Here is a 19,052-nt window from a genome sequence, read left to right as displayed (position 1 = left end):
GCCCTCCTACCACGCTAAGGGTTCCAAGATAACTTGACCACATAACGATGATCCTCCATGACATACAAGCTGACTAGAACCCCAAGGCTGTATTGAAGTTTGTTTGAATTTAAGATTATAGAAAGCAAAGAACTGGTGTTAAGTTTTCCCCATCCTTCTTCCTCCATTTCTCCCTACAATTCTATCTTACTTCCTTTCCACCCCTAAATCAAAATGAATCACAGCAAAATACACAGACACACACACAAAAGCACAAATGTCGAACTGCTCTCCCTTTCAACCCAATATCCCTTGGGGCACCCTTTCATACGGGTGCAAATGTAGCATGTTCTCAAGCAGGACTTCTGCTCCCCTAAAGCAACCAAGAGGGCCCAAGCAGGAAACAAAGAGATGATAAACGTCTCACATTTTAAGTGAGCCATGAACAGTTAGGGAGCAGACATTTCCTTGGGGGTTAGAAAAAGGAGACTAATCTAACTCTGCCATCTGAGCCATCCCTTGACAGACCCCACCTCAGGCTATACGAGCTAACTAAAAGAGGACATTCAAAGGAATTCTCAGAAATGGGAATGAGTCATCAGCCTGGGTAAACTGGCCATGTCCTTTCCTCTCCTTCCCGTAGAGGGAGGACTGAAGGTACTCCTCTCCACTTAGAGAAAAGGGGTTTCAAAAGTACCAGGCATAGGGTTGCCTGCAAGGATAGGAGCCTGGATTCATTCCCCCAGGTTAGATGTCTGCACATGCAGCATAGTTGATGGGTTACCTGTACCTATCTGAACAGAAAAAAGGATAATTAGAAAAAGAGAGCTGAGCAGGGCAAGAGGTGGTGAGTGGAACATCTTTCCTGTGCAAAGTTCGATAACTTTGTTCTGATTAGGTGGATTCTGGGGGAGATAGCTTTCCGTGAGCCAGTTTTCTGGTACTCCATCTTAACTGGACCTAAGGTGGTATCTAAGGGCATTGCAAACCCAGGGGTGGGGGTTGGGGCATACCTCCACACTAGAAAACAGGGGGTAGGTCTCCTACAAGGCTCCAATGATCTTGTATAGAAATCTTTAGGAAGAGAATCAATAGTCGACCACTTTTATCCAGAGAGCCAGCCACACCTAGCAGAGGATACAAGACACAGTTTTTTCAGTAAAGCCTTCAGTGAGCCTTCTCACCTCACCTTGTCTACCTGTCGCAGCACCAAGAAAATATAGGTAAAAAAAAAATAGACACAAATGCAAAGGAGCAGACCAAACCCCTGCTACTCCAAATGCCTCAGGCCAGAGCTTTGAGAAGGAGAAAGGAGCATTACATGAGAAGGAGAGTGAAGTTTTAAAGTAGATAAGTTGGGAACACCTAGGTGGCTCAGTGGTTAAGCATCTGCCTTTGGCTCGGGGTGTGATCCCAGGGTCCTGGGATCCAGTCCTGCATTGGACTCCCTGCAGGGAGCCTGCTTCTCCCTCTGCCTATGTCTCTGCCTCTCTGTGTCTCTCATAAATAAATAAATAAATAAATAAATAAATAAATAAATAAATAAGTTGGAACTGGCTTTTTTAAATATCTTAAATCCACTGTAGGGACACCTGGGTGGCTCAGTGGTTAAGTGTCTGTCTTTGGCTCAGGTCGCAAACCCAGGATCCTGGGATCAAGTTCCAAATCAGGCTCCCCACAGGAAGCCTGCATCTCCCTCCCTATGTCTCTGCCTCTCTCTGTGTGTGTCTCTCATGAATAAATAAATAAAATCTTTAAAAAATATGTCTTAAATCAACTGGAAAGCTATGGTGCCCAAGGTGGTAGTGTCCAAGGGAAGGGGGAAAAGATCCATCAGAATGGGATTAAGGTAGTAATTAGTGGGGATCCCTGGGTGGCGCAGCGGTTTGGCGCCTGCCTTTGGCCCAGGGCATGATCCAGAGACCCGGGATCAAATCCCACGTTGGGCTCCCGGTGCATGGAGCCTGCTTCTCCCTCTGCCTATCTCTGCCTCTCTCTCTCTCTCTCTGTGTGACTATCATTAAAAAAAAAAAAAAAAGATAGTAATTAGTGAAAAATACAGTCTGTTCTGAGTCAGATTTCTGTCTGGAAGGTTCAAGTCTCTCAAACATCCCCTAAAAATGTACCTCTTCCATTTGCAAAGACCTACGGCCAATTTACACACCACCAGCTCCAGATTCCCATGAGATCTCAGGCAATAGTTTGTGGTAAAAAGTGCTAGGGGAAGACAAAGCAACTATTTAATATCAAGAACCCCCTTAGAAATCCAAGATCCTCGGAAAGGAGGAAGAAAAACCATAGCATTTCTAGTAGTCCCTCCTTATCTGTAGGCTATCCATTCCAAGACCACCAGTGGATGCCTGAAACCACAGATAGTACCAAACGCTAAGTATCCTAAGTTTTTTCCTATGCATACATACCTATGATAAAGTTTAATTATAAATTATGCACAATAATAGATTAATAATAACTAATAAAATAGAACAATCATAATAATCAACTGTAATAAAAGTTATGTGAATGTGGTCTCTCTCTCTCTCTCAAAATACCTGTACTCATCCTTCTCTTTGTGATGATGTGAGATGATAAAATGTCTATGTGATGAGATGAAGTGAGGTGAAGGACACAGGCATTGTGATGTGGCATTATGCTACTACTGGCCTTTTGAAGATACATCATCTGCTTCCAGAGCCTTTTTTCTTTGGTGGTGGAAAACTGAAGTCCACATGAAACCAGAAAATGCAGTAGCCATGTAGAAGTAGCCAGTAAGGAGTAGGAGCAAGTGAAGCCAATACAAGCACAGAGATGCAGAGGTGAGAGATTGTGAGTGAGTCCTGACAGAATGGAGACCCTGGAGGCAGTCATACCTCAGGCCCATGGTCTTCCCGTCCACCTTGCAGCTTGACCAAAAACTCATAAGTTCTCTGTTCTAACTTTGTTGCACGGGGTTTCTGTCCCTTATCACCAAGCAATTTAAGAGGAGTAAAGCTACACACAAAAATGCCATGCCACCACAATGGTTTATATTCCAGGCTAAAGGAATAAGAGACAAAAAAGGGGAAGACTCATGGTCTAGAAGAAATAGATATCAGGCAGGGTCAAGAGGAGGTGTTATGGATGTAGAGGAGACTGAATTGGAAGTGGCTGTTCAGGTAACAAAAAAGCAGAGATCTGAAAATTCTATTGGAAGAAATATTCTAAGATGAACTAGGCTCTGGAAAGTTTTACCCTACATCAGAGTAGATGGTAGGAAAAGTCCCTGAGCTCTATCAGTTCTGGGGAAAGCAAGAGTCAGACAAAGAGGAGCCCTGAATTCCTCAAAAGTATCTACACACCACAGTTAAAAGGATGAGTTTAGGAGAGTTGCTTTTAATCACTATTTTAGCAATGGAACTCTTTCTTCTAATGAAATATTACTTAAAACACAAATATAGAGATAAGCAATAAATGGATTTCTTGAGCAATTTAAACCATTATTGCTCGCCCCCCAAAGGTTTTTGTTGTCTGAGGAACCCTTGAAGCTCCTCCAGGAAACATCTAGATTTTGCAGAGCATAGGGTGAAAACCAGGAATATGCTCCTAAATGCGTGTCTACTCCACATATCTGGTACTATGCTTCAAGACAACCCGACCGGCTTTAGCAACTAAAATAGTGTCCATCATACAATACTTATAAAAAGCATGGAATTTAAATAAAGGTAGTTGGTACTTTTGGAAGGAAAATAAACCATATCTACACTTGCTTGTTTAGACTAGTTTTTTCCTTACTTGTTCCTACCAAATCCTTAGGTTCATAATGATTGTACCAGTGTTTTCCTCAACCATGCTCCCACATACCAGCTTTACTCAGAAACTTCCATGTATATTTAATGCCTGTATCTTGTAATTTACTGAAAAGGACAAAGGCAGAAGTCCATTCAAGGCCATAAGACTGCTTTTTCTCCTAAGAAACTGTCAACCAAATTTCTCAGGGAGGAACTGGAAATGAAGTGAGAGACATTGATAAATTTCCCTGCTGAACAATCAATAAAAGCCCCACCATCCTGTTCAGACTCCCACTGTGGAAGCAAGGGCCGTAATTACATTGTCAAAAATTCAAGTTACCCAGGTTGACAGCAACCCCCTTGAAAAGTGACAAGTGATTGACACTCGGTTTGGGGTAGTGAACCTGGACTAGCAGACAGAGTGGGGAAAAGAAAAAGCACGAGTGAAATTTCCTTATTGACTACAACTGGCCAGACCCAGACTGCCACTCTGGAGGAGTCCTGAGACCCTTGAGTCACATTTAGAATCCCAGTGAGCCACTGACAGGATTTCCTAAGCAATCTGAAACCCAGCAGAGATTCTGAACAGAACAGTCCACTCCCAAATCCCAAGAAAGAGAAAGATGGTGCTACGTGTGTGTGTGTGTGTGTGTGTGTGTGTACAAGTGTGTGAGTTTTCTTACATTAAAAGAAAAACATGAAATGCACTTTCAACTCCATCATTCCTCATGACAGCTGAACAGAAAAGCCTGTTTGCTTAGCTATATGAATCCATGACAGAAATCAGCTGGAGCAGAAGGGTTCCAGGGGCGGCAGTGAAGAATGTGATAGGAGAGGGAAGGTGGGAAAGCTGTAGTCCTGACATGCAGACCATTTGTGTGATTCTCTGTGACCTGAGCTGGAGCTAAATTAATACCCATCAGTCAGGCCTCTCACTGTTGAACATGAGGGATAAAATGCCTACAAAAGGCCTCATTACTGGGCAGTGCTCTGCTTCTGGCTATTCTAGGGCCCATGCAAATGGTTTCCAGAAGACTTTCTTATAACCAAACCCAGGAATGGTGGTTTTCCACTGCTGGGAAGCAGCTGTGCCACCAGAGATTAAAATCAAAAGGTGTTTACGGGATGGTGGGAACAGAATAGAAGATGCTTGGTAATATTGCTAAAACCTCTCTCTTGCTCTGACCAGAAGGGGTAGACAAGGAAATTAATAAGTAGAAAAATCTCTAGGCAGGGCTGGCCTTATGCCAAATTTTGAGACAGACGCCCCTCACCCTCTCCCCACTAAAAGAAAACATGAGATAATTGGCACTGGGTCCTCAGTGCTTGGGCTAGCGGGTAAGAATATACTAAAATAGCCATAACTAACTCTGCTTGTGTGTTAGTTTGTGCCAAACACTTTAGAGTAGTTCATAAGCAGTAGATCTACAAGGTGGGAACCATATTTTCCTGGTTTTATGGAGCTTCATTTGTCCAAGGTCATAGATGGTAAGTGTCCAGAACTGGACAGATTTCTGATTCCAAAACTATGAACCACTAATAACCAGCATTTCTCCAAGAGTACATAGTGAGCCCTCTGAATCAGATCTCCTGAGGATCCCATTGAAATGCACACTTCTAGGCCGACTCGGGCCCACCGAGTAAGTCAGACTCTGGGGGTGAGGCCCAGAAACCTGGATTTTAAAAATCTCCTGGAGACAAGTCTTCTGTGCACTAGGTGGTGAATCTCACTACATCATGCCAGGAAGCTGAGTGAAGGCTCGGTCATTAGGGACTTTGGGTGTGAAGCAGTGAATCAAGTTGCTCGCCGTTTTGCATACTTGACAGCAAAAGAAAATTAGTTTTTCCCTAAAGCCCCAGTGTCACCAGACCCACGTCTGGCCCTGAGAAAAGGCCAGTGAAATTACGTAATGATTTTAGCCATGCTATATGGCCCCGCCAGAGGGGATTCTGAGACCTCAGGTGTTCAGGAGACAGGGAAAGGGGAGGACTGATGAGCTGCAGGCTGGGCTGGGGATACTCTGACAGACACTGAGGGAAGCAAACCCTCTCTCACTAACTGCACTCTTTCCCACACTGTGTTTCCTTCAAATGAATGAGATGTGGTGGCATCATTTCAGAGATGAAAATAGCTTGGTTTTGCAAGTGTTCACTGTGCAAGTGCTGCGGTTCTCCAGAGATCCTAGTTACCTCCACACTGGCAGTGCTATGCGGAAATGGGTAAAACAGTTGTTAATAATGACCTAACCCTGGGAATGCGGGAAAGGAGAGGGGGAGGAGGTGGAGGGAGCAGAAGAAAGAGAAGGAGAGAACAGAGGAGAGTGTCTGCACTCTCACTATCCAGTAACATCACAGGGCTTAAAGCCACAACATTGTTTTATAACTTTCAGAATTCTCAAAACATATTAGAAGTATCTACTCTGTTTTGGTTGCCCCATATTGATTGATTATAAACAATGAAACTAAGGATTTTCTTAACTTGACAATTGTTTAAACGCAAAGGCTTAGGAGCACAGGATACTTTGAAAATGCAGGCACAAAAGAGGTTTATTTTTTTTCTTGAAGATTTTATTTATTTATTCATGAGAGACACAGAGAGAGGCAGAGACATACATAGAGGGAGAAGCAAGCTCTCTCCAGGGAGCCGATGTGAGACTCGATCCCAGGACCCTGGGATCAGGACCTGAGCCAAAGGCAGATGCTCAACTACTGAGCCACCCAGGTGCTCCTAGAAGTTTATTTATGAATTGTTTTGCTGATTCTTCATAATAGAACATGAGCATGAGATGGGTTGGAATGAAAGAAATAGAGTAAAAGAATTAGGAGTCTTCACTCTTCTTCATTTGCATTTCCATTTCTAGCAAGGGGTATGCATCTGCACCGTATAGGACAGTGGCTCTCAAACCAGAGGACCACCGTTAAGCCTCAGGGTCCTTCAGATGGTCTATAAAAAATACTGATCTGTGCCCTCTTACTGTTCTTCTGCTGTGTTTTTCAGTGGTAAACAGAAGTACACTGGAATGGTAGCCTAAGTGGCCTCTGGACTGGCGCGAACATTTGAAGACCACAGCTGATGTGCAAATAGAAAACCCTCACGATACTAGACTACCACATCAATGTAAGTTCTTGCTGATGAAGATGGGAGAAGAGTCCTTCCATAAAGTAGAACATAAGAATCAGTACTGTATGCATTTGGAATTTCTGTCTAGATATGGGTTTTTAAGCCTTGCAAACTCTGTCCTCAGTATATAGCAGCCTGGCCGGTGCAAAGTCAACACTTAATAAGTGCTTGATGAACAGATTTCGTTTCCTCTCACAGTAAGCCAAAAGAGGCAAAAGACTACATTTTAGTAAACTATGTTTGAGGCCCAGAGATTATACTAGTCCCCCCTTATCCACGGTTTTGCTTTCTGTAGTTTCAGTTACCCAGGATCAACTTCAGTCTGAAAGCTGATGATCCTCCATCAGACATATGGTTGGGAGGTCACTAGTAGCCTAACGCTACATCACAATGCTTACGTCTTTCACCTCACTTCGTCCCATTATGGAGGCATTTTATCATCTCACATGATCACAAGAAGGGTGAGTACAGAATAGTGAGATCTTTCAAGAGACCACATTTATATAACTTTTACTACCTTATATTGTTATAATTATTTTATTATTAGCTATTGTTAATTTCTTATAGTGCCTAATTTACAAATTGAACTTTATCATAGGTGTGTGTGTGTATCTATCTATCATCTAATCTATCTATCTATCTATCTATCTATCTATCTATCTATCTGTAGGTTTGGTACTCTACTGTTTCAGGCATCCACTGGGGCCTTTGGAACATGTCTCCTACAGATAAGGGAGGACTACTATATAATAAATAGAGCCTTGACAGAACAAAATGACAGATTCCTCAGCATAGCTACAAGCCCATGTCTAGAGTAATTATTCTATGATAGGTAATGGGGTTTTAGTTTGTCACGCCAATATAGAAACACCAACAGAGATAACATCATCTTTTCTGGACTGAGCCACTATCTGGAGCCTACCTATTGATTTCCCTTGGGCTCATGCTTTGTAACCAAAAGTATATAAGTAGCAACTGAAAGATACTTAAAGCTCCTCGTTTTATACTTAACCACTTACTAGTTGATATTAAATATCCTCCTGGCACACTTAGTAATTTCTTGAATCTCAAGGAAAATGAACATGCCCATTTTGCCAAGTGAGACTAGGTGATTGGAAGGCAAAACTGCAGCAGAAGCACATGTAACCCAGTTTTTTTGTTTTTTGTTTTGGTTTTTTGGTTTTTGTTTTTTGGTTTTTTCCCCCAGAAATCCATAAGCACCCAACCCCTCTGGGGCAAGATTCTCAGTAGAACTCTACCCGGACCCTGCTTATAGGAAGGGAAGACATCCATGACAACAATAAAGTTGTCTCTATTTGATTTGTGATGCCATCAGTGTACATGGCTCATCAGTCAATTTGCACTGTACTATGCCGCAGTTATAACACAAATCTCCATGGTTTCAGTTGCCAAAGATCATTCCCCAAGTGGGCTGCAGTTCTGCCCCTAATGTCCTAGTTCAGGTTCCCAAGCTGAAGAAGCCACCCCTACTTGGGACAGGCTATTCTCAAGCAGAAGGAAAAGGACAGATGGCCAAAGTATCATAACGGTTCTTAAAACTTCTCTTTGGCCATGTGGTATATCACTTCCACTCACATTCTTTGACCAAAGCAAGTCCAAGGCTAAGCCCATGTCCCAGTGGGATAGGGAAGTATGGTTCACCCAGTGGGAGGCACTGAAAGTCACCTGGCAGTTGGTGGAAGCATACAATCCTCTTCCAGGAAGAGGAATAAATAATTGGGAACCACATATACTCTGTCTGCCACAAGAATCATAACAGCTGATATTTCTTATTTAAAGAAATAGTGTCCATGCTATAATTAACTTTGTTGCCTCAGTACCTAACAGCCAAAGATTTTTAAGAGGTTTTTGCCATTTTACTCATCACCAGTACATTGTCTAGGAGCCATTCCACCTCACCTTTTTTCGTCAAGTGTCTCACTCACCATGCAGAGAAAGAGTTCCATTCCTCACAGCCAGGAACTTGACGCCATATGGAAAGAAGGGGGTAGAGTGGGAGCTCCCATAGAGTTTGATCTCAGCTTTGCCTTGAAAGGGCTTGTCCTCTGATCCAATCCGGAGCTCTCCACCATCAGAAATGAGGATGGCATGTGCCCTCAGCTCAATGGGCCCTGGATCCATGAAAATCAGCTTGCCTCCTAATGACCAAAGAGAATATTGTCAGTCCCTGGGAGGATAAATTTCATCTCCTTTTGACAGTTCCAATATCTGATGAAATCCTCTTCAATTTATATACTTTGATGAAATTTAAACTTATTTTATCTTGCTCTCTCTTCTAGAAGAGTGATAGAATATAGGTTGGACCACCCAGGGGTAGAAGCACTATGCTACTAAGCCAGTTGAGGTTAGTTATCACTCTTCACTATATCTTTATTTATGGTATTTTTATTTCTCTCTCTCTCTTTTTTTTTTAAAGATTTCATTTCTTTATTCATGAGAGACACATAGAGAGAGGCATAGACTGGCAGAGGGAGAAGTGGGCTCCCTGTAGGGAGCCCAATGAAGGACTCAATCCGAGGACCCCAGGATCACGCCCTGAGCCTAAAGCAGATGCTCACCCACTGAGCCACTCAGGGATCCCTAACTATGCTATTTTTAATGACAATATGCTAAATTCCAGCAGTTTAGGACCGGTTAAATGAGGATGAGAAGGTCACCATTTTAGCCATCTAGCAGCAGATGAAAATTGCCTATAAAATTAAGCTTAGAGGGTTCCCTGGGTGGCGCAGCGGTTTGGCGCCTGCCTTTGGCCCAGGGCGCGATCCTGGAGATCCGGGATCGAATCCCACGTCGGGCTCCCGGTGCATGGAGCCTGCTTCTCCCTCTGCCTATGTCTCTGCCTCTCTCTCTCACTGTGTTCCTATCATAAATAAATAAAAAATTAAAAAAAATAAAATAAAATAAAATAAAATTAAGCTTAGAAATACAAATACACAGGGATCCCTGGGTGGCTCGGCTCCACGATTGAGCACCTGCCTTCGGCCCAGGGTGTGATCCTGGAGTCCTGGGATCAAGTCCCACATCAGGCTTCTTGCAGGGTGCCTGTTTCTCCCACTGCCTGTGTCTCTGTCTCTCTCTCTGTGTGTCTCTCATGAATAAATAAATAAAATCTTAAAAAAAAAAGAAATATAAAGAAACAAATGAATAAGAAATAGGAATAGAAGAAAATAGGCCAAAATTACTAGAATTAGGGTAAAAGGAAATGTAATTAGGACTACCAGCATGACATTTGCCCCCACTTTAGCTGGCCCCACCATCGATTTTACTTAACTTTTGATAATAGATCCAATTTTCCTTAAGAAGTTGCTCTATTCCACTGAACAGGGTTAAGTGAGACTATCAATCACAGCATCCCATCCTTCCATAGCCTAAGTCATGTACCCAGGCTTCAAATGGAAATTTGGAACAAGAGGGAATAGAAGACTGGAAATGTTTAGATTTTAGCAATTCCAGTGGTAGTATCTAAATGAGCCTGAGAAGAGCTCCTATTGCTGAGGTGCCCCCCATTCCCACCTGCGAAGCCCCTTCAAAATGCCACTGATCCACAGAAATCAGTGGCATTTCTATACATTAACAATGAAACTGAAGAAAGAGAAATTAAGGAATCCATCCCATTTACAATTGCATCCAAAGCATAAGATACCTAGGAATAAACCAAACCAAAGCAGTAAAGGATGTATACCCTAAAAACTACAGAACACTTTTGAAAGAAATTGAGGAAGATGTAAAGAGATGGAAAAACATTCCATGCTCGTGGGTTTGAAGAATAAATATTGTGAAAATGTCTATGCTACCCAGGGCACTGTACACATTCAGGGAAATCCCTACCAAAATACCATAGACTTTCTTCACAGAATTGGAACAAATAATCTTAAGATTTGTGTAGAATCAGAAAAGACCCCGAATAGTCAGAGGAATATTGAAAAAGAAAGTAAATGGCGGGGACATCACAATGCTGGATTTCAAGCTGTATTACAAAGCTTGAAGACAGTGTGGTACTGGCATAAAAACAGACACATAGATCAATGGAACAGAATAGAGAACCCAGAAATGGGCCCTCAACTCCATGGCCAACTAATACTCGACAAAGCAGGAAAGACTATCCACTGGAAAAAGGACAGTCTCTTCAATACATCGTGTTGGGAAAATTGGACAGTCACATGCAGAAAAATGAAACTGGACCATCTCTTACACCAGACACAAAGATAAACTCAAAATGGTTGAAAGATCTCAATGTGAGACAAGAAGCCATCAAAATCCTAGAGGAGAACACAGGCAACACCCTTTTTCAACTTGGCCACAGTAACTTCTTATAAGATACATCCATGAAGGCAAGAGAAACAAAAGCAAAAATGAACTATTAGGACTTCATCAAGATGAAAAGCTTCTGCACAGCAAAAGACACAGTCAACCAACCAAAAAGACAACCTACAGTATGGGAGAAGATATTTGCAAATGACGTATCAGATAAAGGGCTAGTATCCAAGATCTATAAAGAACTTATGAAATTCAACACCCAAGAAACAAACAATCCAGTCATGAAATGGGCAGAAGACATGAACAGACATTTCTCCAAAAAAGACCTACACATGGCCAACAAGCACATGAGAAAATGCTCCGCATCACTTGCCATCAGGGAAATACAAATCAAAACCACAATGAGATACCACCTCACACCAGCGAGAATGGCAAAAATTAACAAGACAGGAAACAACAAATGTTGGAGAGGGAGAGTGGAGAAAGGGGAACCCTCTTGCACTGTTCGTGGGAATGCGAACTGGTACAGCCACTCTGGAAAACAGTGTGGAGGTTCCTCAAAGAGTTTAAAATAGAGTTACTCTATGACTCAGCAATTGTACTACTGGGTATTTACCCCAAAGATACAGATGTAGTGAAACACCAGGACACCAGCACCCCAATGTTCATAGCAGCAATGTCCACAATAGCCAAACTGTAAAAGGAGTCACAATGTCCTTTGACAGATGAATGGATAAAGAAAATGTTGTATATGTATACAATGGAATATTACTCAGCCATCAGAAGAGATGAATACCCACCATTTGCTTTGACATGGATGGAACTGGAGGGTATTATGCTGAGAGAAATAAGTCAATTGGAGGTCAATTGGAGGACATTCATCATATGGTTTCACTCATATGGGGAATATAAGAAATCGTGAAAGGGATTGTAAGGGAAAGGAGGGGAACTGAGTAGAAAAAATTATAGAGGGAGACAAACCATGAGAGATTCCTAACTCTAGGAAACAAAGGGTTGTAGGAGCAGAGGTGGGGGAGATGGGGTAACTGGGTGATGGGCACTGAGAAGGGCACTTGATGGGATGAGCACTGGATATTATACTATGTGTTGGCAAATTGAATTTATTTTTTTCTTTTTTAAAAAACCTTATTTATTTATTCATGAAAGACACACACAGAGAGAGGCAGAGACATAGGCATAGGGAGAAGCAGGCTTCATGCAGGAAGCCTGATGTGGGACTCGATCCTCAGACTGCAGGACCACGCCCTGGGCTGAAGGCAGGCACTAAACCACTGAGCTACCCAGGCATCCCCTGGCAAATTGAATTTAAATACATTCTTAAATGCCCTGATCTTACTTCTATATCTGATTTTCCAGACTTTTCCATCAATTCTCTTAGTAACCTAATGCATTCTCAATAAATTTCCTTTTGTAAAAGAAAGCTGGCTTCTGTTATTTGTAATCAAATAACCTTAACCAATTCAGATATGTTTCTCTAATATCCAAATTTTCTATAAGGTAGGAATATTATTTTATAATAAAATTATATTGTAAGAATAAATACTTAAGATATTAAAACATACTTCTCTTTAAAGAGACTTAGAATATTTGCATTTCAAGCAATATTTTCCCCGTAATGCCAAAATAACTAATGTATCCCAAATAAATAACCACTTTAAACTGCATGAGTTACTAAAACTATCTCTCTCCTGGATGTGGTTTGCAAAAGTACTGGACAAGACTCTTCTATCCTGTAACATGGTCAGAGTTGTGACTTCATACTGGAAAAGCCAGGGGTCCTCTTTTCTATACCATACTACTATGTCCCATCTCAGCCAGAATAAAAGTCCAAGTCTCCATATACTGGGCTGCAAGTAGCCCTTCGTGGTTTACCAACCCATCTCCAATTCCCTTGCACCATCTTCTTGTAAGACTCACTCCTGCACTCAAGTGCCCTGAACATGTCAGGTGTCTGACAGGTCTCCTGTCGTTCCCTTACCTGCAGTGTTCTTCTGTCAGACATCCCTATGACTCACTCACTCCCTGTCATTCTAGTCAAATGTTAACTTCTCACAGAGGCCTTCCCTCTCTGGTCTATATAAAAGAACAGACGCTAGCCCCTCATCCAAACACACTTTCCTTCGTAACACTTACCATCAGGCATATTTTATAGTTACATATTTATTGTCTGCCCTCTTCCCACCAGAATGTCTGTTTCATGAGGGATCTTCTCTGTTTTGTTCACCTCTGTCCCGCCAGTGGTCTAGAGCAATGACTGCTAGGTAGTTGGCACTCACTATATAATTCCGGAACAAATCAATAAATGGTTATATCACTTTAAAGAATCCAATGTAAGTATCTGAGTTTCCTTTATGGATACACACACAACACAACACACAACACACACCCTCTCATTTTCTCAGAGAGGATGTTGTTATCACATTTAACCTATAAATCCATACATTGTCTCAATGAACCAAAGGGAGGCCAAGGATGTGAAGAGGCAACATGTCAGAAAAGAAATAGCTCAAAAAGCAGCTTCTTCTGCAGTAAGAGGGGGTCTCAGTGAGTGAACGGCAGTGAATACCAAGACTCCTTTGGTTGCTAAATTTAGTCCTAGATCCAATGTGCCAAGTTATTGAGTCAGATTGTTGTTCTCTAGAAATCACAACTGGAAGCACTCAAACATGCACTGGAGGAATGAAAGGGGCAGAAGAAAAAGGTTAACGTGCCTTTAGTCATTTTTGTTTACCTCCATCTTCATGCAGAGATAGTGATCAATAAACATTTGACCCAATAGTCAGATGTGGAAGCCACCTCACTCCTGACCTTCTGCTCCAACATTGCTCTTCCACTGCCCTCATCCTCTTCATCAAACCTTCTAGTCTTGCCTCCTAAAGCCCAAGCCACACACCATCAGCAACAGGCACAGGATGTTTATGTGGATCTGACCCCTGAAAGTGTTCTCTCCTTGCAGCCACAATTTAGAACACCATACCCCATGTGGGTATCCAGTTTCTCCCTCAGTAAAATGTGTGGGGTAAGAATTCTTCCCTCAAAGAGCTATGATGAGATTTCTTGAAGTAATGCTTAAAGATCCCTAGTCTTGGGTCTGACACCTATTAGACACTTAACAGAGTCATATCAGTGGCTACTGAAACATTCATCATCTGCACGTCTCTCACTATTGCCATTACTTCTCATTTACACAGTTCCTCCATTGTGGTAGCACTACTGGACCCTCTTCTTCCAATGTCTCACCATTGGCAGGCCCACCTTTCCTTCTGAAATATGGCACAGCAATCACATCCTCAGGTAAATAACCTGAGAGAAGTGAAAAACTATCCTTTGATCTATAGGCTTGATGCTCTGAGCAGCACCACATGGCTTCCAGGCTTCCAAAGGACCTACTGGTGATTTTGACTTTAATTTTCCGTTCCATTGTCATTATGATGACAAGAATAATCATTAGAAAGGCAATAATAGGGACACTTGGGTGGCTCAGTCAGTTAGGTTAAGCGACTGCCTTTGGCTCAGGTCATGATCTTGGGATCAAGTCCCACATCACACAGCATAGCATTGCACTGGGCTCCCTGCTCAGTGGGGAGCCTGCTTCTCCTTCTCCCTGAAGCTCCCCCTGCTTGTGCTGCCACACATACGTGTGTATTCTCTCTCTAACAAATAAATAAATAACATCTTTTAAAAAGAAAAAAAGAAATGCAATAATAATCATTAATCCTGCTGTGAACAAGAGGGAAGAAATGTGACCTGTTTACTAAAACTTTTTCATTCACAGCCACATGTCATTAATGTCCCAACTAATTATCTTCAACTGGTGGACCATGGATTTGCATGGCATGATTCCTCCATTATAAACAGTCAGGAAATTTGAACTGACCTTGATGAGCAAGAGGTGGAAACAGGGGACAGACTCCATCTATTGGCCTCTGAATGACCCGCAATAAGTCCCATAAGATTGCTAGGCCTCAGATTACCCGGTCTCCAGACCTGTCCTACTCAGTGCCAGGGGCTGATGTGTTTTTTCATCATTCATGTACAGAACAGAACCATGCATTCACTGAGACTCCTTCTACCTCTAGAACACTGGACACCTACATCTTCAAGGATGCACTCCGGTGTGCCAATACTGACGGAGACACAGAGCTCATGTTTCCCTGACACCACCTATGCTGCAGGGAACTCTGAGTTACACATGAGAAAAGTATCACATACACTATCAGAAATTCAAATAATACTACAAATTCAAAAAGGGTGCTAACACTTAGGAAACACCTACCATATGTCAGAATCTTTATACATGTCATCTGAAATGACCACCCAAACAAGCTCAGGAAGTCACTACACACTCCATGTTTCACAGGCCAGAGAGCGGGCTGGGAGAGGGGGGTCTGTCTCAGCCTAGAATAAGCAGAGCAAGCATCAGAGCCCAGGAGCCCCTGTCAGAAGAGCTCCTACTCTATCCACTTCTACAAACCCTCCCAGGTTACTTTTTTATTCATTATAATTATCATAGTTACATTTAAGGAAAAACATGTGTTAACCTAAGTTAAGTTTGCCTGTGGCTTGTTTATATATGATTTATTTTCATTTTGTTAATGTAGATATACCTCGCCTCATTCCAAACAGGATTTGAGGCAGATTACAAGGATTAGTGGGTAAATTTATAAACCTGGGCTTTGTTCCTTGTCACATCAAGCAAACTATTAAACACACTAAAACAAATTGGTAGAAATTTAAAAACGTCATTTACTGATGGGAACTAATAATGACGCTAATGAAGGGAGAAATCTCAACCCAAAGAAAATGAATGATTTGTGTTGGCAAGAGTACTAAAAACAGGACTAATTAATTAATATGATAACCATTATTCCAGGCTAAAAAGCCCTCCCTCCTTCCTTATCAGTGGCAAGGATAAGGAAATCTAGGTAAATTAAGAAGAGAGTGTGATGAGGAATTCAGCTCTTTTTAATTGAAATAATTAAAAGTGATAAGCACAATGAAAGCTTCTAGTGTGAAGAAATGTAAGGTTTATACTCAATCTAGCCCTGCACCGAGGCCCCAAGTGTTTTATCCTCACACCTTATTAGCTTAAAACAAATATCCAGTGGGCTGCTGCAGAGCATAGTGCTTGCGTATGGGAGGGCAGAGGGAGGACTTTATTCGTCCACTTTATAGCACTTGACCACATTTCTGAACACTGAAAAAAAAGCGCAGGGCTGAACACGGCCTGTGGCCATGACCCTTACATTGCTTGTTATGATTGTTCATGAAAGCCGAGTCTGTCCCACAAGTAACCTTGGGTAATTTTATAAAAATCAATCAACCATCATTATTGTTACTTCCCCTCTAAAATAAATAAATGAACACAACTTTTTACATGTAATCACTTTTTTCCATTAAACATCCCTTTTATTTCTTTTAAAGGGAAGTCAAAGAGACTTTTAGCAGCTAGCTTAATGTTTGCAAAGCACATCAAAACCTGCTTTTGGCTAACCCTACAATTAGCCATCCTCTGTAATAACCGCAAAATGATCTGTTGTTTTGAAAAAAAATAAAATAAATAAACGGCAACACCATTCTAGCTATTTTCCCCTTCACACTAAAAATTTAGAGTTATAAGTATTTTACCCCACAGTAAGACTCAGAGTGCCGGCTATACTTTCTATCTTCAATTCTTTCTCTCCCTTTCCTGAGTCCTCCCCAGCTGGGCCTTTTCCTGATAAGTCTATCAGAACTGGTCCTGGTAAGGTCACAATGGCAACAACCACACAGCTGGATCCAAGGCTCAAAGCTCTGTTCTCACCTGTCCTGAGTGACCAGCACTATTTGGCACATTTGGTCACTCCTTTTTTCTTGAAACTCCTTCCCCTCTCCTGCCAGTGCTGGTTTTCTTCTTACCCCTCAAGCCTCTCCTCCCAGTCTCCTCTACCTAATTTCCTCCTGATTTTCCCAACTACTGGCAGTTGGGGGTACCCTGACACTTGGAGTGTCTCCACCGTTTTTCCTATTATTCCATGAATAGTGCATTGGTGGTCTCATCTTGTCCTTGGGGCTTAAACACCATCACAGGCTAATTGCTGATGACTCCCAAATTTATATCTTCAAGACCCACCCCTGCCCTCGGCTCAAACTCATGCACCCAACTACCTCTAAAGATCTCTACTTGGATGTCTCACAGACCCGCAACTTAGTATATCCAGAAAATGATCTCCTCGCCTTGTCCCATGGATCATCCCACAGTCCTTGCCAAGGCCGCAAGTGGCAACTCCATTCTTGCAAGTGCTCAGTCAGAAAATCCTAGGGTTGATATTTCACTCAAAACCAATTCTCTAGGAAATTTAGTGCCTTCTTCCTTCAGAAAATCCCATGATCCAACCACTTTTCACCACTTCCATGTCTACCACTGGGGTCTAAGTCACTCTCGTCTCATCCCTGGATTATTGCAACAGCCTCTCCACTCAGCTCCCTACTTCTATCCCCAACCCCACCCCAGGGTCTACTCTCAAAACCGCACCCAGTGTGATTCTTTTTTCTTTCATGTAAACTTTCTCCTGTCCCTCTCTGCTCAGAGTCTCAAATGGCTCCCACCACACTCAGAGTTGGTCCTCTCTGGGCCCATCTCACTCTGCTCTGCCACAGGCTCAGAGTCCTCCTGATGTATTGACCTTCCTATTCCCACTGACTTGCAGTCTTTGCCTCGCCATGTGCAAATCCCGCCAACCACCACCATTCCTGCTGCGTTTTTCTCCATGCTGCTCAGCAAATCTCACAAAAATATAATCTTCTCCCTGGACTACTTTCTTTATAGGCATAAACTCCATGAGAGCAAGAATTTTGGTCCATTTCCCTCACAACTATAGTGCTGTGCCTGGAAAAGTGCCTGGCATATTGGGGACTTGGCAAGTGGTCACCAAATACTGGTTGAATAAGGAACAGTTGAAGTGACATAAATGAATGAGGTCTCCCAAGGAGAACATGGAGAGTGAGAGAAGAAGAAAAATAAGAGAAACACACTGTCAAATACTAATATTTGACAACTAGAATAAGGAGAGAAAGGAGCAAGATTCTTGAGTGTGGGTCGAAGAATTGGGTGAATTAGAGCATTTGGAAGGTCGTAGTGACAGAGGCCCTAGGAAGAACTTTAAGAAGTGTGAAGGTGGTGGATGAAGATGTCATTATGTCATTTTTAGGAGGCTCAGGGGAGAAAGGGTGCAGAGCAAGAATGCACTTGTTTAGGCAAATGCGAGGTGACAAAATGAGCCCGGGGAGAATGACTCCAGGGTCAAGCAGAGGGAAAGCCAGAGGTGAATGGAGGTAAGACCCAGGCAGGCATCTGAAGACCTCAATTAATAAAATTAATCTATAATCCAAACTAGAGAATTCGTTGCTCAAAGCTTGAACTACCTAAATTTGTATAGGAAAACAATCCAGTTTACTTATTTATATTGATTAACCCTCATTCAGTTTTTTGTGTCAACCCCAAATAATTCCTTAAAATGTTTAGCCGCCTGTATTTTGGTTACCTTTACAGTTGTTACACAGTCAGATAGATACAGAAGCTTGTGGAATTTCCTTTCCCCAGAAAATTATAGATGACTATCCATTCAGGATGGTCAGAAGGGCTGGCTGAGTGATGCAGGCACACTGCTGCACCCTATCATACTACACTGCTGTGGACGTGGGCATCAGGAGAAAGTGAGAAAGAAGGGGGGAAAGGTGGTATATGGGGAAGGCAGCCACAGCCTAAAGCCTGTGTTGTGTTGGGGATGCACACAGCTTCCTTTGTTGGCAAGATCCGGATTAGGCTTGTGCCTGATCCACTGGAGCAGAGCCTGGAAGCCTTCGAGGTGGGCTTGTCCCCGGCCAGAAAGGCGGAAAATCAATTTGGC

General features: G+C 42.4%; 1 protein-coding gene across 15 annotated transcripts in view; it reads right to left on the bottom strand.

The window, feature by feature from the left end:
* Positions 1 to 19,052, bottom strand: part of PKHD1 (PKHD1 ciliary IPT domain containing fibrocystin/polyductin) — a 477,526-nt gene that overhangs the window by 296,493 nt on the left and 161,981 nt on the right. For all 15 annotated transcript variants that reach the window (XR_005990304.1, XR_005990305.1, XR_005990310.1 and 12 more), the window contains one exon: positions 8,811 to 9,023. Coding sequence is in view for 12 of the 15 variants with exons in the window: in XM_041771518.1 (XP_041627452.1) it covers positions 8,811 to 9,023 (213 nt within the window). In the remaining 3 variants the exon portion in view is untranslated. The remainder of the gene's footprint in view (positions 1 to 8,810; positions 9,024 to 19,052) is intronic.

The sequence above is a fragment of the Vulpes lagopus genome, chromosome 1, assembly GCF_018345385.1.
Source record: "Vulpes lagopus strain Blue_001 chromosome 1, ASM1834538v1, whole genome shotgun sequence".
NCBI classification, from domain to species: Eukaryota; Metazoa; Chordata; class Mammalia; order Carnivora; family Canidae; genus Vulpes; species Vulpes lagopus.
This window is presented reverse-complemented; position numbering and strand designations above follow the sequence as displayed.